The sequence below is a fragment of the Trichosurus vulpecula genome, chromosome 2, assembly GCF_011100635.1.
Source record: "Trichosurus vulpecula isolate mTriVul1 chromosome 2, mTriVul1.pri, whole genome shotgun sequence".
In the NCBI taxonomy this organism is placed as follows: Eukaryota; Metazoa; Chordata; class Mammalia; order Diprotodontia; family Phalangeridae; genus Trichosurus; species Trichosurus vulpecula.
In genome coordinates, this window is record NC_050574.1 from 40,000,881 (window position 1) to 40,022,486 (window position 21,606).

The 21,606-nt window shown below is 52.1% G+C and overlaps 1 protein-coding gene and 2 non-coding genes across 4 annotated transcripts; 2 read left to right on the forward strand and 1 right to left on the reverse strand.

The window, feature by feature from the left end:
• The first annotated feature begins 3,569 nt into the window (after window positions 1-3,569).
• On the forward strand, window positions 3,570-3,656 carry TRNASTOP-UCA. The gene has a single exon. It is a non-coding gene; the product is annotated as a tRNA-Sec (tRNA).
• A 6,951-nt stretch (window positions 3,657-10,607) lies between these two features.
• TRNASTOP-UCA lies at window positions 10,608-10,694 on the forward strand. The gene has a single exon. It is a non-coding gene; the product is annotated as a tRNA-Sec (tRNA).
• Window positions 10,695-14,837: 4,143 nt separating this feature from the next.
• On the reverse strand, window positions 14,838-21,176 carry FOSB (FosB proto-oncogene, AP-1 transcription factor subunit). 2 transcript variants are annotated; one of them, XM_036747634.1, is made up of 4 exons: window positions 21,051-21,176; window positions 17,948-18,256; window positions 17,422-17,529; window positions 14,838-15,299 (listed from the first exon to the last, which is right to left on the reverse strand). In XM_036747634.1, exons 1-4 carry the CDS (start codon window positions 21,174-21,176, stop codon window positions 14,838-14,840), a joined length of 1,005 nt encoding a protein of 334 aa, XP_036603529.1. The 2 variants fall into 2 exon arrangements, with proteins under 2 accessions (XP_036603529.1, XP_036603530.1); XM_036747635.1 differs by lacking the exon at window positions 17,422-17,529.
• Window positions 21,177-21,606: the final 430 nt, after the last annotated feature.

The window sequence follows — 21,606 nt, forward strand, 5'->3', positions numbered from 1 at the left end:
AATTTCATCCCCATCCTTACTCATTCCCTTCCCAAAGACACATCTTGCTTCCCTCCAGTAATTCCAAGTACAGCCACTGGATGGCAGGCATGGAAATGCGCCTGCGCCATGGTGGTCCCAGCCATGACTGGGAAACAGTCTGGTTAGTCATGGTTTGCCATTGACTCACCATATGACCTTCTTCTCATCTTTAAAATAAGAGGATTGCAGTTGATGATCTCTGAAATCTCACTAACCCCTGACATTCTGTGTTTGAAGGCCTCCCCCAGCTCTAATGGTTTCTGTTTTAAGGGCCCTTCTGGTTAGTTCTGATAGTCTGTGTTCCAAGAACCCTTCCAGTTCTGACATTCCATGTTCAGGAATCCTGCTCAAACATAACAGGCTATGCTTCAATGTCTGTGGCCCTTCACCGACTGGATATTCTACTTTCTAAAGGCGCTCCCAGTTCTGATATCCCATATCCCTTCTAGTAGGGTCCTAAGTATCCACCTCAGCTCTGACATTCCCTGTTCTAAGGTCCTTCCTGGTGCTATCCTTCCCTGTTCTAAGACCCCTCCCAGCCCTGACATTGCCTGCTCTAAGGGCCCTCCCAGCTCTGATATTCCCTGTTTCAAGGCCCCTCCTAGCTCTGATATTCCCTGTTCTAAGGCCCCTCTCAGATCTGATGCCCTAATTATATTATGTATGTGTATGTATATATATGTATGTATACACATATCATGTATTGTAATTAAATCTCTTTCTTCTCACGTTCTCCACCTTTTCTGCAGGATCCATTCAAAGATCCCAGGGAACGGGGCCTCTCCAAGTTCCAAAGCCAAAGCCAAATGAACCCCTCTTCAGGCTGGCCCGGGACCCACCTGCCCACAGCACCCCGGTGCCCTCTCTCAACTGCTCTGCCTGCCCCCCTCCCCGCCAGCCTCCCCAATCCTCGACCATACACACAGGCACACACACACACATAACACATACACACACCTTCCAGACCCGGGGGAATCTAGCCAGGGCCTCTCCATGCTCAAATATCCGACTCCCTATCATTCCTGCTGCACCCCCCCCCTCACCACCCCTATGGCCTTCAGGATGATGTGCACCCATCTGGGAGTCTGCAGGAGGTCCCTAGGTGCCTAGAATGGCCAGAGACTTGTAGTAGCCTAGACAGGGCAGCCACCCCCTGATGCCAGGAGCTCCCTATCACCCCTTCCCCCCTGGGGTGTTGAGGTGTGTGTGTAGGGGGGTGGTATCTCCCTGTCTGCCACCCTGTCCCTGCCCCTGGGGCATTTCATGGGATTGAGGAAAGACCTGAGCTTGGGTTTATACTTTAATAAAACTTGTGGAAAACAAGTGGACTCGACTAGTCATTTGGGCACTCACCAAATATTCTTGGTCAATGCCTCCCCCTCCCCTGGAGAGCTTCTATAATAGAGAGGCAGTATGCTGTAAAGGAGAGAGTGCTTGGAAAGGGCAGGGGATGGGACAGGCTAGAAAGGACACTGCTTCGGGCATTAGAGTAACTAGGTTCATACAATGCCTCCCTTGTTACCTGGATGACCTTGGTAAGTCACCAAAGTTCTCTGGTCCTCAGTTGACTCACATAGAAAATGAAGGGGCACCTTCCAGCTGTGGCTCTATGATCCTATGACCTTGGTTTGACTCCCTAGGTCTTAATAGCTGTGTGACCTCAAGCAACTCATTTTCCCCTTTCTGGGTTTCAGTTTCCCAACCTGCAAAATGGGGTAACAATACTGATGACACTACTCCCTACCTCACAGGGCTGCTTGGAGAAAAGCATGTCCCGATGCCCTGGAGAAATGGGAGTCTTCCATGGACAGCACCATGGAGAGAGCACTGGGGAGGGAGAACACTTCGGAGGCTTGGATTTTTGGTTTTCTGACTGGCTATGTGACCTCGAGCAAGTCTTTAGGGGGACCAGCTCCCCCCTTACGATGAAGGGATCAGACCAGTTGAGTTTGAGTCATTGTAGACTTACTTTGCGGTCCAAACTAATCAGTCCACGAGTATTTAGCTTGGTATATGTCGGACTCTGTGCCTTTGGGATCAGGTGGTGAATGCAACCACCCCAAGCCCTTCCTGTCCAAGCCCTGGTAGCCAGCTGGCCTGATGTTCCTGACCTGGGTGGGTTTTTTGCTCCCTAGGAGAAAGCACACATTTAGTCTTGGTGGGACCTGGCAGCTGGGAGGCTCAGAGGTTCGGGAAGAGCCAGGTTGAAATCTGGCCTCAGATTCTTACTATGCGACCCTGAGTAAGTTACTTAGTCCCTGTTTCACTCAGTTTCCCCACTGTCAAATAGAGATTATAATAGCATCTATGGGGAGAGTTGTTTTGTGCGCTGTACAAAATGCTTAGTCCCTTCCCCCCTTTTCTTTCTGGAGGAACCCCCCCCCCTCACCCAGAGATCTGTGGTTCCATTTCAAGGATCCATGAACCCGAAAAGGGAAAAAGTTACGCCTTTATTTCAATATAATTGGTTGCCGTTTTTCATCCTCTATCGTATTTTATTCACTGAAATACATTTCTGAGAAAGGGTATCCATAGGTTACCCCAGATGGCCAAGCAGAAAGGGTCAGGGCCACTCAAAAGGTGGTGTGTTCCAAGAGAAAGGAAAATAAATTGAGACTCCAGGAAAGGAAAGGAGTTATCCAGGGTCATAGCTGGTGGGGAGCAGAGGCAGCGACGCAGCGCAGGGAGCCAGAGAACGTTCTTGAGCCGCAGAGGGACGACCTTGAGGTGGGCTGAGGTGGGACTCGGAGGCTGCAGGCCAGGGGCAGTACCACCTACAGCCGCAAGATGTCGCCCGAACCCCAGTGTTCCCCCCCCACCCAAGGCGCAGGTGAGAGAATAGCGAGAGGCCGCGTCTACACGGATAACAAGCCGGTTATTCACGAACGGAGCCCCTGGGGTCTGGAAAGGATCCGAAGAAGCGGCACCGCTTTTCCGGAGGGTCGATGTCCTTTGTAAATCGTCCAGATCGGCTGCCACGGCCGCTTCTCCCCCGGGATACGGTGCACGCTCCGGTCATTGACCTTCTGGGTGATCTTGGGCCAGCGGTTTCCCCTCTCTGGGCCTCAGTTTCCTCGTCTGTAAAACGAGGTCGGGTGGGGCAGCTGAGCTCTCGGGGCCCTCTCCACAACACCCGCGGCACTCCTCGTGGGGCTTCCAGCCTTGGCTGGAGGAGGAAGGAAAATGCTGGGGCTCCGAGGGCAGGAGGGCGTGGGGGAGGAGCAACCCCTGGCCCCTCCCCCGCCTCTGCTCTCAGCCCGTGGCGGGAGCCGGATCCCGTAATATAACGCCCGGAACATTCCCGCTGGGAGTCTCTCCCAGAATCCTTGGCACGATGCAAATAAAGGGACTCTTTTTGTCGCTGGAGCTCATTGGTACTATCCTGTGAAGCAGAGGAAAAAAATTTGGAGAAAAAAACTAGAGTTTTCAAAACGATTAAATTTAACTAAGATATTAGGTTAAAAATCAGCATCAAACAAGTTCCACCCTACGCTTAAAATAATTAGCCATGGCAACTTTATGTACCCTTCGAGAGGCCCAGGTGTTCTGCCCGAATGACCCTCAGTGGTCTGGGGTGCAGGCTTCAAACCTGTAGCTGTCTAGCGACAGAGTGGTTCAATTCCACCTTTCGGGCGGCATCTACAGCCCTCCCTTTTCCTCACTGTGGGGATCACCTGCCTCTCTTCCCCCCACCTGTCTCCTGAACTGGACCAAACCTCTCCTTCCCTTTCCAGCAGTCTTCGACTGCCTGCAGTGTGATCTTGGTCAAGTTCCTTCCTCTTTCCTGGCCCTCAGTTTCTCTATTTGTCAAATGATGGGACCAGAATGTCACAGTCTCTCAAAGGGTGCCACTAGCCTCCAGATCATGGAATAATAAAAATCTAGTCCTTCCTCTGCACTCCCCTGCTCCTGAAGGCCAACCCTGGAGAACTCAGTTTGAAAGACTCAGGAGGAGAGTGGACCCATGAAAGAAAACGTGTAGGAGCATCTAGGAAGAGTCAGGAGATGCCAGCTGGCTACCAGCTCACAGCTAGGTTTACAGATTATTTTGTATACGTTCTCTCGTTGCACTCTCACAACAACCCTATGGGATGGGAGCTGGGATTCCTCCCATTTCACAGATGAGGAAAACAAGACTTGGAAAGTGACTAACAAGGTCTCAGAGGTACTAAGTGTCTGAGGCTGGATTGGAATTCAGGTCTTCCTGAACAGAAGGAAGGCAAGAAGATGAAGGAGGACTGGGGATGGCTTCACACAGAGGTGTGATTTGGGGGGAGCCTGGAAGAGAGCCAGGGAAACCACAAAGCAGGTGGTGAGGAAGAAGAGCATTCCAGACATGGGGGAATTCCAGGGGAACCACCGAGCTTCAGGAGATGGGGTGTCTGGGGTCGAGAAACAATAAGGAAGCCAATGTCAGTGGAACACAGACTGTGTGTGTATGTGGGTCTAAGAAGACTGAGGTGGTCAGGAGGGACCAGGCTGTGGAAGGCTTAGAAAGCAAGGGTAGTTTACATTTGATCCTGAAAATAACAGGGAGCCACTGACGTTGATGGAATGAGGGGGTAGCATGGTCAGAATCGAGCCTTAAGAAGATAAATCCATGATCCTAGTCTAAGGATGAAGGCTCCTGTCCTTTTAGTCCATTCCCTTCATTTGACATAAAAAGAGTCTTAGAGAAGTCAAATTTTTCCTATTTCCTCCCAGGTCCCAGAGAGAACAGTGGATAGAGTGTGGGGCCTGGAATCAGGAAGATCTGAATTGAAATCCAACATCAGTCACTCAATAGCTGTGTGACCCTAAGCAAGTCACATAACCTGTCTGACTCTTTGGGGTTAATAACAGCACCTACCTCCAGGGTCCTTGTGCAGATCAAGTGAGATCATATTTGTGAAGTATTCAGCACATTGCCTGGCACACAGTAGGCACTAGATGAATGCTTATCTTTTCCTTTCCCCAGTGCTAGTAATACAACAGAATTCAAACCCAGGCCTCATGACTGCAAATCCAGAGCTCTTTCGATCAGGCCATACTGCCTTCACTGGCAAATTTAATGTAACAGAACCTGAGGAAGGCTCCGCCGTGTGTGGAGGACCCGTGCTAGGCACTGGGGATACAAAAGTGAAATAAGACTCATTTCTTCCTCAAGGAGCTTGCAATCTAAGTGAGACAGGAAAGGTTTCAGGCAGGATTTGTACATTATGATCCTAGTGAATGTGTGAGGCAAATTAGGGCAAAGGGAAAATCTAGATAAAGGGCCACTAGGCGGCGCCATAGTGCACAGAGTGCTGGGCCTGGGGTCAAGAAAACCCCTTCTGGAGTCCAAATCCGGACTCATTTACTAACTGTGTGACCCTGGGCAAGTCACTTAATGCTGTTTGCCTCAGTTTCCTCATCTGTGAAATGAGCTCAAGAAGGAAATGACAAACCAGTATCCCTGGGGCCAAGGAAAGCTCCAATGGGGTCTGAAGGAGTTGGACAGAAATGAAGAACAGCAAAGTGAGGGTGAGAAATTAGAGGAGAGAGATCACTTTTAGAGGGCTAGGGAAGGGACTTCAGGGAGGCCTGGAGGAGAGGGCCCCTGGGTTAGGCCTAGGAGGAAGCAGGAGACAGAGATCCAGGCCATTTGAGGCTTAGGGAAGCAGTGTGATGGTAAAAGACAGGATGAGACTGTGGCAGTGGTCTAGTCATTCTGCTTGGATCATGGCTCACAGGGTCACAGATTTAGGGCCGAAGAGGACCTCAGAGGTCATAGGGATCATAGATCCAGAGCTAGAAGCTACCTCAGAGGGCCACCTGAAGCCAAGGAAGGGCAAAAACTGTGCCCAAACTGACACAGCTGGTTAAGCCCTGGAATCAGAATTGGAACCCAGAGCCTCGAATGCTAAAGCCAGCACTTTCTCCCCACCATCACTCTTCAGTGTACAATGGCAAATCATATGAGGAAAGAAAAAAGAAAGTGTGGAAAGGGTGGTGTATGTGGGATTGTGGAGGGAAGGCCTCAAAGGCCTGGCAAAGAAGTTGGGATTTTCTTGGAGAGCCAAGGAATGTTTTAAACCCCATGGAGTGCCCTGGTCAGACCACTGCCTTAGGAAGTTTACCTGCTAGCGTGTGAATGCTGGACTAAGGAGACACAAGGCAGGGACAGGTCAACTTGTTAGCAGGTTGAGATCTTCCAAACTCTGGAATATTACAGCTGATATGAACCTTAGGAGGTTAGGAGCCCACTTAGCTCACTGAGGCAGCCCCACTAGAAACAGCCTTACCTTGTGACTGATGAAGCCTTTCTTCAAGGTGCCACCACCTCCCCATGAGACAACTAAGGTTTAACTGGCCTTCATGCCAGCCACTGACACCTAAGCTGACTGTGTCTCTGCCACTTAGCTGATTCCCCCACCACCATCAAGGACAACTGACTTCCAGGACTATTTCCTCTTACTCCCTGCCTTCTCACACACATACAGGCCATGCCATAGTGGATATATGTACATCAGCTCCCCGATGGATATATCCTAAAACAAACTCACTCCAAAATTCTGAGGGTAATTCTTTGAAAGAGAGGAAGGTAATGGTTTGGGGGCACCATTGGGAAGCATGCAGACCTAGATGGCTGGGAAGAGTATGGGGAATTCATAGACTTTGGGAGCATTGTGGAATTAGGGTTAGCAGGAAGTGAGCAGCTCCTGGCTTATTCTCCTGCTTCCCCCAAAATATTCACTGCTGGGGTCCTCTAGGGAGTGCCAGTGGAGCAGTGAGATTCCCTGAGATAAGAGAGAAGTTCTCTTTCCACCCCCAAGATAACCTCTTCTCCACTTCCCTTAGGCCCAGATCGACCAGTATGTTGGGCTGGTGAACAGTCAGCTGAGTTACATCAAGGCTAGGTGAGTATTGGTGTGTCTGTGGCTCTGGGATGGTCAATGAGGCCCTTTGGGTGGACCCAAAAGTCTTTACTGTCTTCATTTGGTCCCAAATTCTATCCCCATCCTTACTCATTCCCTTCTGAAAGAAATAGTGCACACCTCTTGCTTCTCTGCTGTAATGCCAACTACAGCCACTAGATGGCAGGCATGGAAATGCACCTGGACCATGGTCTAAGCCATGACTGGGAAACAGACTGGTTAGTCATGGTTTGCCATTGACTCACCATATGACCTTGAGGCAAGCCCCTTCTTCTCATCTTTAAAATAAGAGGATTGCAGTTGATGATCTTTGAAATCTCACTAACCCCTGACATTCTGTGTTTGAAGGCCTCCCCCAGCTCTAATGGTTTCTGTTTTAAGGGCCCTTCTAGTTAGCTCTGATAGTCTGTGTTCCAAGAACCCTTCCAGTTCTGACGTTCCATGCTCAGGAATCCCCCTCAGACATGACAGGCTATGCTTCATTTTCTGTGTCCCTTCACTGACTGGACATTCTACTTTCTAAAGGAGCTCCCAGTTCTGATATCCCATATTCCTTCTAGTAGGATCCTAAGTATCCACTCCAGCTCTGACATTCCCTGTTCTAAGGTCCTTCCCAGCTCCATCCTTCCCTGTTCTAAGACCCCTCCCAGGCCTGACATTGCCTGCTCTGAGGCCCCTCCCAGCTCTGACATTCTCTGTTTTAAGTCCCCTCCTAGCTCTGACCTTCTCTGTTCTAAGACCCCTCTCAGCTCTGATGCCCCAATAATAATAAGCCTCTGCATGTACATATATGTATGTATATATATGTAGGTATAATATACCATGTATTCTAATTAAATCTCTTTCTTCTCATGTTTTCCACCTTTTCTTCAGGATCTATTCAAAGATCCCAGGGACTGGGGCTTCTGCAAGTTCCAAAGCCAAAGCTGATTGAGTGCCCCTTCAGGCCAGCCTGGGACCGACCTGCCCACAGCAACCCAGAGCCCTCTCTCAACTGCCCTGCCTGCCCCCTCCATGCCAGCGTCCCCAATCCTGGATCATACACACAGGTGCATACACACATAACACATGCACACACCTTCCAGCCCTCGGGAACCTAGCCAGGGCCTCTCCATGCTCAAATATCCGACTCCCTATCATTCCTGCTGCACCCCCCCCTCACCACCCCCATGCCCTTCAGGATGATGTGCACCCATCTGAGAGTCTGCAGATGGTCTCTGGTTGCCTAGAAAGGCCAGAGACTTGTAGTAGCCTAGACAGGGCAGCCACCCCCTGATGCCAGGAGCTCCCTATCACCCTTCCCCCCTGGGGTGTAGAGGTGTGTGTGTAGGGGGGTGGTATCTCCCTGTCTGCCACCCTGTCCCTGCCCCTGGGGCATTTCATGGGATTGAGGAAAGAACTGAGCTGGGGTTTACACTTTAATAAAAACTTGTGGTAAACAAGTCGACTCGACTAGACATTTGGGCCCTCAACAAGCATTCTTGATCAATGCCTCCCCCTCACCCCCTCGGAGTCAATGACCTGGAGAGCTTCTATAATAGAGAGGTAGTATGCTATAAAGGAGAGAGTGCTTTGAAAGGGGAGGGGATGGGACAGGCTGGAAAGGACACCGCCTCAGGCATTAGAGTATCTAGGTTCAGACAATGCCTCTCTGATTACCTGAATGACCTTGGTAAGTCACCAAAGTTCTCTGGTCCTCAGTTAACTCACATAGAAAATGAAGGGGCATCTTCCAGCTGTGGCTCTATGATCCTATGACCTTGGTTTGACTCCCTAGGTCTTAATAGCTGTGTGACCTCAAGCAACTCATTTTCCCCTTTCTGGGTTTTAGTTTCCCAACCTGCAAAATGGAATAACAATACTGAAGATACTGCTCCCTACCACACAGGGCTGCTTTGAGAAAAGCATGTCCCGATGCCCTGGAAAAATGGGAGTCCTCCATGGACAGCACCATGGAGAGAGCACTGGGGAGGGAGAACACTTCGGAGGCTTGGATTTTTGGTTTTCTGATTGGCTGTGTGACCTCGAGCAAGTCTTTAGGGGGACCAGCTCCCCCCTTACGATGACGGAATCAGACCAGTTGAGTTTGAGTCATTGTAGACTTACTTTGCGGTCCAAACTAATCAGTCCACGAGTATTTAGCTTGGTATATGTCGGACTCTGTGCCTTTGGGATCAGGTGGTGAATGCAACCACCCCAAGCCCTTCCTGTCCAAGCCCTGGTAGCCAGCTGGCCTGATGTTCCTGACCTGGGTGGGTTTTTTGCTCCCTAGGAGAAAGCACACATTTAGTCTTGGTGGGACCTGGCAGCTGGGAGGCTCAGAGGTTCGGGAAGAGCCAGGTTGAAATCTGGCCTCAGATACTTACTATGCGACCCTGAGTAAGTTACTTAGTCCCTGTTTCACTCAGTTTCCCCACTGTCAAATAGAGATTATAATAGCATCTGTGGGGAGAGTTGTTTTGTGCTCTGTACAAAATGCTTTGTCCTTTCCAGCATTTCTTTCTGGAGGACTCCCCCCTCCCGCCCCCAATTTTTTGTGGTTCCATTTCAAGGATCCATGAACCCGAAAAGGGAAAAAGTTACGCCTTTATTTCTCTATAATTGGTTGCCGTTTTTAATCCTCCATCGTATTTTATTCATTTAAATACGGTTCTGAGAAAGGGTATCCATCCATAGGTTTTCCCAGATCGCCAAGCAGAAAGGGTCAGGGCCACTCAAAAGGTGGTGAGTTCCAAGAGAAAGGAAAATAAATTGAGACTCCAGTAAAGGAAAGGAGTTATCCAGGGTCATAGCTGGTGGGGAGCAAAGCCAGCGACGCAGCGCAGGGAGCCAGAGAACGTTCTTGAGCCGCAGAGGGACCACCTTGAAGTGGGTTGCATGGGGTCCTTGGGACTGGGAGCATCCAGGCCAGGGGCAGTACCACCTACAGCCGCAAGATGTCGCCCGAACCCCAGTGGTTTCCCCGGAACGCGCATGTGTTCAGCGAGAGGCCGCGTCTACACGGACAATGAACCGGTATTCATGCACGGACCCCCTGGGGTCCAGAAAGGATCCGGAGAAGCGGCACCGCTCTTCCGGAGGGTGGATGTGCTTTGTAAATCATCCAGATTGGCTGCCACGGCCGCTTCTCCCCCTGGTTATGGGGCACGCTCCGGTCATTGACCTGTTGGCCGAGCTGTTTCCCCTCTCTGGGCCTCAGTTTCCTTGTCTGTAAAACGAGGTGGGGTGGGCCAGTTGAGCTCTCGGGGCCAGGTCTACTAACTCCAGGCACTCCTCGGGGGCCTTTCCAGCCTTGGATGGAGGAGGAATGAAACCCCAGGGGCTCCGAGGGCCGCAGTGGGTGGGGGAGGAGCAACCCCTGGCCCCTCCCCCGCCTCGGCTCTCAGCGCCGCGGCGTGGAGCCGGACGGAGAACTATAACGCCCGGAACAGTCCGGCGAGGGTGTCTCTCCCACAATCCTCCGCGCGATGCAAATGAAGAGAATCTTTTCGGCCCTGGTTGTCATTCGTAGTATCCCGTGTAGCAGAGAAAAACTATTCACAGCAAAATAGTATTTTCAAAATATTTATATTTTTTTAAGATCTGAGGTTAAAGAAAAAGAAAAAAATCTCCATCAAAAATTTTCCACCGTATGCTTAAAGTGTTTAGAATTTTTGGCTTTATATAATCTTTGAGACCCCTAGTCGTTCTGCCCGGATGATCCTCAGTGGTCTGGGGTGCAGGCTTCAAACCTGTAGCTGTCTAGCGACAGAGTGGTTCAATTCCACCTTTCGGGCGGGCAATTCTTCGTTTTGCTTGTTTGTATCAACTTCTCTTCCCCACTACCTGTCTCTCAAAGTGTACCAAGCCTCTCCTTCCCTTTCGTGCAGTCTATGACTGCCTGTAGTGTGACCTTGGTCAAGTTCTTTCCGCTTTCGTGGCCCTCAGTTTCTCTATTTGTCAAATGATGGGACCAGAATGTCATGGTCTCTCAGAGGGTGCCACTAGCCTCCAGATCATGGAATAATAAAAATCTAGTCCTTTCTCTGCACTCCCGTGCTCTGAAAGGCCAACCCAGGAGAGCTCAGTTTGAAAGACTCAGTAAACTGGCTCTGGAGTCAGAAGGACCTGAGTTCATATCCAATCTCAGACACTTGCACACTTACTAGCTGTGTGACCTTGGGCAAGTCACTTAATCCCAATTGTCCTGCCTTCCCCCCTCCAAAAAAAAAACCAAAAACAAAAGAAAGACTCACTAGGAGAGTGGATCCATGAAAGAAAACGTCTAGGAACATCTAGGAAGAGTCAGCAGATGCCTGCTGGCTACCAGCTCACAGCCAGGTTTACAAGTTATTTTGTATAAGTTTTCTTATTGCACTCTCACCACAGCCCTATGAGATGGGAGCTTGAATTCTTCCCATTTTACAGATGAGAAAAACGAGACTTGGAAAGTGACTCAGAGCTAGTGAGTGTCTGAGGTCAGATTAAAAGCAAGGACTTTCTGAGTCCGGAGTCCAGAGTTTTAAGCAGCAGTCCATGCTGCTGAGATTGTGGAATTCTTAGCAGGCTAGGAGAAGGGAGGAGAGTCTCCCTTCATTCCTCCCTCTTGAAGGGGGAATACACCAGCAGAGACCTGGGGGAAGTAGCTGGTGATCTAGCCTTGGTAAGTGTGAGGACTGCTGAGCAATCTAGCCTCAGTGTCCCATGTTATACACAAAGACAGTGACCAGAAAGAGTCAAGGAGTCTTCTCTGTCATCTAGCTAGCCCTCATTCTATTGGGAGAATTTGCAAAATGAGACCCCTTCACTCTCTGCTAGGGATTTGTCTGGTCAAGGCTCCTGACAGGAAGTCCTCTCAGAGGTCTGGACTCAGTCCTTCCTGCTGTGATTGGTCCCAACCAGGAAGTCACCACTTGATCTCTGGCTCCTCAGCAGTGCTGCCCCCCAACCTGTTCCCCTGCCTTAGAGTCAGACTTCAGTAGTCAGACCCCTGCCAGAACGTCTTCTGAGTGGGTCTAGGAAGGACTTTGAAGTGGAAACCCCTGTTGGGAAGCTTAACATTCTCCCAGGATCCAACCCTGCTTATGTCATGCTGCCCACAAGGAGGACAAAGATGACCACATCCAAAGAGTGTTTTTGTAAAGCCTTTTTATTGGGTGGGTTGAAACACTTGAGGCAAATCCTGGGATTGGAGGGAGAGGGACCACTCAGCCCAACACCAACCAGCCCAGCCCCAGCCCCTTCCTGGGGTCAGGTACGAAATACAAAAAATCACAAATACAGCATTGGGCATGGGGATGAGGGGGAAAGGGCTGGCAGGGAGGAAACCAATAAACTGTGGATGGCAGGAATTCCTCCCAATCAACACACACAGACACACACACACACACACACACACACAGGCCCTGAAGGAGGGAGGGACAAATTAGTCATTGAGTTTGGTCACAGGAAAAACAAATCTTTTTTGAAGACAGACACAGAAAGAGAGAATGAAACAGACAGACAGGCAGAAATTCAGGAAAGAGTCAGACTACGAAACAGACAGACAGACAACATGAAGGGAAGAGATGGAGAGAGGGACAAACTGGCGGCAGGATTACTGAGAAGGAGGCAGAGACAAACATAAAAGGAGAGATAGAGAAAGCAAGAGTACCCTGATTGTCGAGCGTTCACTTCAGCCACATAGTCTGAGGGCCTGGAGTAGGCAGGATTATAGCCAGACACACTCACATACATACATACACATACACACACACACCATATATATAATATAATATAATATATATATTTATACAGAATAGATATAGTGCCTTTTGGAAACCAGGAAAGGGTGAAATTGTTGAGGCCAGGGATTTGGGGGAGGGGGGTGGTTAGTGAGGGGACAGGTCTGGTGTGGAATGTTGTCCATGCAGTAAAAGGGACTACAACAGGAAGGATAGGGCCCCATTCTCCTAGATTTTTTAAGAAGCAGAATTTCTCTTGTTTTGAACAATTCTCAGAGCATGAGGCAAAAGGGGCAAAGGGGGTCATGGGGAAGGGGCAGCCTGATTGGATTTTTGGCCCTTTCCTAAGGCCTGGAGGATCTGACCTGGGGAGGGAACTAAGGGGTTAGCTTAGGGCCTTAGGCCCTCCTGGGTCTGTCTCATTGTCCTATTGACCTGTCATAGATACTTTGAGATCACCAGGCCCGATTTCCAAAAATAATTTTTTTTTTTTTTAAATCATAGGTGGTCCCTCTGGACTTGGAGACCAAAAGTCCTGGGTTCAAATCCTCCCTGGGACACTTAATAGCTCTGAGCCCCTGGGCAAATCACTCAATGTCTCAGAGCATCATTTTCCTCATTTGTAAATGAGGAAATCTGCAAATGTAAAAAACATCAGGTGGGGGATGTGGGGGTTGCAGGAGAAAGGGCAGGGGGAAGAGAAAGGACTAAGGCCAGGGAGAGACTGGAGCGGGGCATCCATCCTTTTTATCATCCCAGTGACAAATAGGTTAAGATACCAGTTCCCCAGATTTAAAAAGAAGAAGTATAGGAGAGAGTTAGGGGTTAGATGGATATGAATGGGAAACATCCAAGGCTGGGCATGGTACCCTCCAGCTGCCAATAGCACTGGATACTTTGAGATTACTGCCCTTCACCACCCCTCCCCCCAAACTACCACTAATTTTAAGCAAAGAAGTAAGGGGGAGGGGTGAGTCCACCAGTTCAGCTCCCCCAAAGGCTGGAAGCCTCAGCTCAATAACTTCTCCCCAAAGACAGCTGGCCTATTTTCTGGATGAGAAAGGGGAGAAGTTGGCGTCCTAGGCTGGGGGGTGGGGGCGTGGAGGAAAAAAATTCCAATAGAGGACAGTAAACAGGGGGCCCCATGGTGTCCTTGAAAGGACCCTGTCTCATATGTTGGACAAAATAGAGGAACAGTATATCCGCTTTGAAGGGGTGAAAGACCCACTCTGGGGTAAAGGGAAACTTTCCCTTCATTTCTCCTCCCCATCCCCAAGGGAGATTGGGGACTGGACTGGACTTCCCTGGTGCCTACCCTTCCCCAAGACCTTGTTTCACAGTATAAATACCTCAGCTAGGGGCAGGGGTGAAAGGCAAGTCACCCTTCTCTACCAGCCACATCAAATAAGGAAAGCCCAGAGAAAACCACCAAGGGCTTGAGGGGTGCGGAGTGGGCGAGGGAAGAGGAAGCAGGTGAAGAGGATTTACCTGGAAGAAGGGGATAGGAATAATACTGTTTACAAAGGTGAAGGGAGGCTCCTCATCTCCCAACCATGGAGGAGAGAAAGAAGCAGGGTGAGCCTTTCGCCTTTGACTTTGGAAAGTGGCTAAATAAGTTAATACTCTCCTAGGGAGAGTGGATGGGGGAACAATGGCTGGAGGGGGTCTTGGGGAAGGGCCTGAGATTCCACCACAAGTAAGACTTTGAACTCATCTCCCAGACCCTCCCCTTCACAACCCACTGAAGCCCCCAGCCCCAGATGGCTCGCAGGCCATGGCAACCAAGAATCTCTCTCCATACCTTTCCCCCCCTCCTCCCCCAGGAGCAAGGCCCTCAGGTGCATCCCCCACAAAGTCTCCGCCTTTCTCACTGGCGACAGTCAGAGTGGAGGGTCAGATAGGCATGGCAGGGCAAGCTCCGAGGGTCGAAGGGTCAGGGCTCAAGGGAGGGCCGGGCATCAGACCAAGGGTGAGTGGAATCCCAGCTGAGGAGGGATGAAGGAAGGAAGCCTCGAGTCAAGATGAATCCAGTCGGTGGCCGAGAATGAAGGAAGCCTCAGGTCGAGAGGAATCCGGTGGCTGATGGCCAAGGATGAAGAGAGGCTGACTCAGGTCAATGACCTCAGGTAGGTGCAGACCAAAAGAGTGGAGGGGGGTGTAGCAACCTCCCCCCAGTTTTTTGTCTCCAGAGAGAAGCGCCCCCTCCGTCTAAAAGAATTCACAGAGCAAGGAGGGAGGGCGAGTTCAGGGAGTCAGAGGACTGGTCGCTGCCGTTGCGCTGGGCACCGCCGCATGCGGAGACGTCCGGGCACGTGAGTACAAACGAGGTGGTATACGAAGGGTTAACAGGGTAGGGGTCGCCGAAGGCTGGGACCTCACTGTGTGTAAAGAGAGAAGCCGTCAGGTCTGGGGGCCCCTCCTGGCCGGGCTCCTGGCTGGTCTGGAAGGGCAGGGGCGGCGGCGGCAGGAACCACCCGAACGCATCGTCCTTAGTGGGCGTGGGCCCAGGCAAAGCTCTCACCTCGGCCAGGGGGCCCCCTGGCCCGGGCCCCTCATCAAAAGGGATCTTGCAGCCTGGCTTATGGGCTGCCAGCACAAACTGCAGCCGCTCCTTCTCCTTCTGGAGTTCGGCGATTTCTGACTCCAGCTCTGCCTTCTCTTCTTCCAGCTGGTCTGTCTCCTGGTACCCCAGGGCAGCAGGCAGCAGGGGTTAAAGAAGAAAGAGAGAAGCCATGTCAGCAGCAGGACTAGGGCCATACCCTTCTGGCATCCATGCCACCTTTCAAATCAATTCCACTTTGGATGTCGAATCTCAAAACCAGAGTTCCAATCATGCCTCCTACTAAGGATCTACTAGGGAAGATGAGGCTTGCCCAGTGGACCTCAAGTTTCCTCCTTTGTAAAAAGAAGGGATTGAAGTAGACTAGATGAACTCTAAAGACTCCTGCCCTGGCATTGCTAGAAGCTGGGCAAGGCCCTTTGTTGCTTTGTGCCTCACTTTCCCCATTTGTTCAACTGAGGAGTTGAGACCAAATAATCTCTAAGGTTCCTTCCAGATCTGACTTTCTATGACCCCAACTGTCCAAAAAGAAATCACCAATAATTATCAGTTGTAAGTAAACAGCTTCAGAGTGGGCCACTTTCCTTCTCCAGGCTAACTGGAGTTTCCTCTGTAAAATGCTCAGTTATCCCTGTTTCTTTCTAGCCCTGACAACCAACCTTCAATTTGATATTGAAAGACTTGTGTGCCCATTCTTTTCACCATATCATATATAGAACCAGAGAATAGATATATATCTAGACTGGAAGCAATCTGGTCATCCATTCCAACCCCTCTTGTTTTACTTTGAAGGAACTGAGGTCCACAGAGGTCTTAGGTAAATGCCAATCAAGTCAGAGATGGCATATCTAGCTCATCATAAGAGGTGAAATTTGAATCCAGGTTTTCAACCCCAACTCCGTAGCTAACACTCTCTTTCTACTGTACTACATCTCTCTCTGTCTTTATTAGGATCAGAGGGTTTATTTATAAAGCTTGGACCATTTCCCCTCCTCTTTTATAGATGGAGAAACTGCAGAAGTAAAGGGGTGGAGTAGACTTGTCCAGAGTCATACATAGTCTGCTATAGTGGAGACAAGGTTCCAAACCAGCTTGCTCCTCACAAAATCCAGTACTCTCCATTACATCAGGCTCACTATGGTCTGTCCCTCTCTAGGTTAATTGATACTGGCCCCCACTCCCACCCCACCATCATTCTTTGTCCCTAGAAGAAATTTAGCACCACCCCCCAAGACGAGGTTGTCATCCAGATACTGTATGACTTAGGAAAGAAGCCATTCCAAAGTCCAAACTGTAGTCAAAATTGTACCAAGCCCTTGCTCTAGGTGCTATCACCCCCTTCTTCGGTTGGGGGGGGGGGGGGCGCTGCCTGGGGAAGAATGTATTTGTCTCCCTTGCTACTGGGAGGCAAGCAGGTACAAGGAACAAAGTTTTATCCTGCTGTGAAATTTTAAGGGAGGCTGAATTTGGCGGGGTGGGGGGAGGCAGCTCTTGGGGACAAGTTGAAATTGGGCAGGGGACACAACTAGAAAGTCCTCCTATGCCCAGGAGATCTCAAAAGTAATTTTCTTCTCTTGAGATATTGATAGAGTAGAAGGAGGTTCTTGGTTAAGTCTGTGGCAGAACCTGGACCTAGGAAAGTGCCAAAGTAAAGGAGGCAGGGATAAAGGGGGCAGGAAGAGAGAGTACTTCAGGTGACTCAGAGCTAGGGGGACCTCCAAAAGAATCTGATATAGTCTAATCTCCATCCTGGGAATGGCTCCAGGGAGGGGAGTACTCTGACGCTGTTTGGACGGTCTAACACTCAACTTGCTCTGATAACACAATTTGAGACTTTCTGCACTAGGCTGCTTTCTAGAGTCTGGCCTCTGTGGACCCTGCTCTGATGGATCACATCAATCCTGTGCTTCCTCCATTCCTCCAACTCCAAAGCACAAGCTTGTCCTGGGGGAAGGGGGGGGCAGACAAAGTGGTGAAAGCTGGTTGGGAATCAAGCCTCTCTCCTTGTGCACATGGACGTCCACAGGAGCTCAATGTGGGGAATCTGATCAGATTCACTGTGGGAGGGTCCTTCCTGAAGTAACACCGAAAGCCTCTACAGGCTGGGGGGGGGGGGGCAGGCAGAAAAGAATGAATGATTGGGGAGGGGGGAGAGAATGGAATGAAAGAGGAAGCCTGACTCGGTCCCATCCAACAACCACCCAATCATGCCTTCTGGGGCTACCATATTAGGAACCCTCACCGCCTGTAGACGGTCTGTCAACTCTCGCCTTCGGTTCCGACATTTGGCGGCAGCCAGTTTGTTCCGTTCTCGCCGGACCCTCCTCTTCTCCTCTTCTTCAGGGGTGAGCTGTGAGGTGAGAGAGAGGGAAGAAAGTGAGTGAGCCTTCTTTCTGAGGAAGTGGCTACCTGCCCTCCAACCTGGACCCCCTCCCCCAACCTAGACCCCCTTTCTCCCTTTCCCTCCAATGATATCTCCTCCCTTTGCTCCACAGCTCCCATATTTATCCCATAACAATCATTAAAAAAAAAAGACCTATCCCTGCCTCCAGAAAGAGGTAGACCAAGGTCCACATTGAGGAAGAAGACTCCAAATGAGTAGAGGAGATGAGGATGCCCCTCCCCCAATCTGGAGAATGCCCCCAAAGCAGTTCCAACAGTGGGGATTTGGTGACCTCACCCATCATGGTTCATTTCCCCTGCCACCTTCTCTGGGGTTGTCCGGCTACCCTGCCTAGCCTATGGACTCAGGTGCCCTTCAGACTCACCGTTTCTTCTCTGGGCCGTCGAGGTCTGGCCCGTGCAGGACGTGAGGGTGGAGGACCAGCTGAAGTTGCCCCCGAGGGTCCAGCACCGCTGGCGTAGCCGCTGATCCCAGGGGAAGAGTAGCTGGTGCCAGGCAGGTCATATGGGTCGACAGTGGGCAGCTGGGGGCCCAGAGATGGCTGCTGGCCCTGGGATTGAGCCATGGAAGAGATGAGGGTGGGCTGGACCAGCCACTGGAGGTCTTGGCTCGTGGTGATGGCAGTGACCGTGGGCACGAAGGAGCCAGGCATGTCACCAAGGCCAGCACACTCCTGCTGAGAGAGAGACGGGCAGAGCCCCGGGCATGCAGACCGAACACACACACACAGACATACACACACCCCCCCCAACACCCTCGTGGTGAGCCACTGGGTGAGTGCGTGTCACAGGCAGCCAAGCCACCACCACCTACCCCCTTCCACTACACCGTGACGCAGTGGTTAATGAGAGCCGTTCACATCCCTGGCTTTTCCTCCCCCTCTGGAGGTTGCACTGAACAGCTCAAGCCCGTGGTGATTCACACCCAGGTTGGTGACTCCTGCATGTGGATGTGTGTGTGAGTGGATGAGTGTGTGTATGTGTGTGTTTGTGTAGGACAGAGACCGGAGAACTGAGGGACTCAGGTCCCACACACACTCATACACACATTCCCCACCCCCAACCCCACCCCTGATTCTAGGAGAAGGAAGAAAAGTGATGGTAGGGAGGAGGAAAAGCTCATAGGGATAGGGGGTCTGATTCCACTGTGGCTGGGAAGTCGCCTTCTAACTGTGCCTGAGTGTCCTCTGCAGTGACTGACTAGTCTGAAGTCCACAAGATGGAATTTAGTGCTGAAAGAGGTTTCGGAGATTACCTAGGTTTAAACCTTCTGATGATACAGCTTTGGAAACTGAGGCCTCAGAATGACTTGAGCATATGCCCCAGTAAAAAGTACATTTGCAAAGCCAGGATTCAAATCCAGGGGCCTGTCTGAATGTCAGGATCTCCATAGATAAAAGCTATGGGGAGAGGACACCTGGGTTCCAGCTCTGTTCATGACCTTGACTTGCTTCCTTTTTTTTTAATCCCTTTTTGGGCTTTAAGGGCCATCCCCCCCCCCACACCCCTTAGACCACTACACAATGCTGTGGGAGCTGGAGAGAGATTCTTTTAAAGGTGTCCTTCCGGCTCTGACGACCCTGTTAGGATCAACTTTCACCCCACCACTGATAAAGAACCCAACTGGCCCTTGGAAATGGGGTAGGATCCTGGGCCAGGCGTGTGCCTATGCTCTCCTGGGGGGCTGCCATCTGAGCTGCCTGGGAGGGGGGAAGGCAGGAGTTTGGAGCAGTGGACTCGGTGGGAATTCTCTGAGCGCCTGTCTAGGGCTGAAAGGCCGGAGGGGTTGTGTCTCCTAGTGGGAAAGGAGAGCCGGGCAGCAGCCCGCGGCTCCCTGGGACTGTGCCGGAGCAGTGGGTTGGTGTGTGTGGCGCCCGGCAGGTGTGAAGATGCCTGCACGGCGGTCCTAGGATCTCCGTGGCTTTTCCTCCTCCCCTCTTCTGGGTGTTTCTCCATCTCCCCCCAAGCCTCTGAGCCTTCCCAAAGTATCTGAGCTTCTTTCTGCCTTCCTCCAACGGGGCCCTCCCTCCTGTGCAGCCTCCAATAGCAGCGCAGCTTCGAACTTGGAGGTGGGGCGGGGCCTTTGCCAGAGCTAGCGAGCACACGCAACACCGAACTTCCCACGGGCGCCCGTGAGTTCAAGTCCGGGCCCTGGCTGGGACTTGAACTTGGTTGGAGGGTTAAATCTGGGGCGTAGAGCTGGCAAAAGAGGGGAACCTTCATCCGCTTAAACCCAGGCGAGGCAGGGGTACTCAAACTCCTCCCCTTTCTCTCCGTCTACACCCGCATTCCTCCTCTACCCAGCTTTCCTGCTGCACCCGCTGGGCCCCACCCAAGGTCGCCCTCAAGGACCTAGGGCTATCATAGCTGCCAGAAGACACCTTGTCATCCTATGTCGCGATGGGGCTTGCGGAGGGCAGAGGGGGAACAAGCTATATTAGACACAGCGTGATCTCAGACTGGATCCCGGGTCTGAAAACAGCGATCCCAGGACTTGTCGCGAGCCCCGTCGGGGCTCTACGCTGACTCCCCTCTCATGTCACGATAACGCGACCCCTGGTTCCAACTAAAGGTTATGGACTGGGCTCGGGAAGAGGATGCCTGGGGCAGGGGAGGGGGGGAGCGCTGCGAGCAAGGAGACTACCCTTGCAGACGATTGGTTCCCTTCCTAGGCTCCCGAGGCCAATCAGCGGCTCGGCCTCTCCCCCCCGCCTTCCCTCCCTTAGCAACGTGGCTCGGGCGTTCCAAAATAGAAGACACCCCAGGACGTCAGGGGGAGGGGGTGCGGCGGCGGCGGCGGGGAGGGGGGCGGGCCGCGCTCTGTGCGTGCCCCGCGTCAGACGGAGGATTCCAGCGCGTCAGCCTTTACGCACGGGTCCCCCGTTACGTTCCAGCGCCGGAGGCGGAGGGGGTTCGAGACCCGCCTCCCCTTCGGGCGCCCGGGGCTACTAAGTCGGCTCTGAATGGGGGGGTGGCCTGCACCGAGGCTTCCCTCAAAATTTGCAGGGCCCCTTTTTTCAGAGCACCCTCCATAGCCAGCTGGCCCCCTGCACTGCTCTGTTCTGGGCGTGCGTTCCCTCTAAACTCTCAAAGCGGGCTTAGGACCCCACCATCCCCCGCCCGCGAGAGCTCCAACTCTTCTCTGTTTGCATAGGGATTGCACAGAGATTTGCGCTTAGAGATCCCGATAGTAGGACAACATCCTAATCCCGCTTTCTCGAAGCAAGTTTCAGTTCATAGACCAATCAATCACCTACCGAGCCGCCGTATGCGGTCAGTCTAACCCGCTCGCTTCCTTGTCCAGGTGGGGAAACTGAGGCACCTGGTTAACTGTGCCAGGGAGGAAGAGAGCAGCTGCCGTTCCGGACCCTTCACCTCACTTGGACCCAGGCCCCTCACCCCCCACCCCCTTTGCCCTGAGCTTGCTTGCTGACCGGCGGCGGAGGGCTTTCTGGCCCCAGCGCCTACCTGGGAAGCAGCGGCAGTCGTGGGGCTGCCAAAGGAGTCCACTGATGACAGGTACTGGGACTCTGCCGACGGCGACGAACTACACCGGGAGGCGGAGTCGTAGTCTCCGGGGAAGGCTTGAAACATCTCCCCGGGCACCCCAGGGGGTGGCCTGTGACCGCGCTGGGGCCGCCTGGAAGCCAAGGCTGGACCGAGGGTGGGGGGACCCGGCACGAGAGGAAAAAACAAACAAACCGATAAAGAGTCCGGCGGTCCGGGTGGCCCCCAAGTCCAGGGGGGACGGGGGTGGACAAGTCCAAGTCCTGAAGAAGTATTCCCCGACGATGAAATGTGGAGAGACGGAGGAAGCTCTCTCTCTTTGGACCCCTGTCCCCTCCCCTGCCCCGCTTGTCCGACTCTGGGGGGCGAAGGGGGAGGGGGCAAATCTTCCCTCGAGGGGGAGGGGGAGAAGGCCCCGTCCCCCCTTGTCTCCGAGCTCCGCGGTCCCTCTTAGTGGAATCCCGCCCGTCCCTCGGTCCCGCACGCCTGGAAGCAGCCGGAGAGGGAGCGGTGGCGG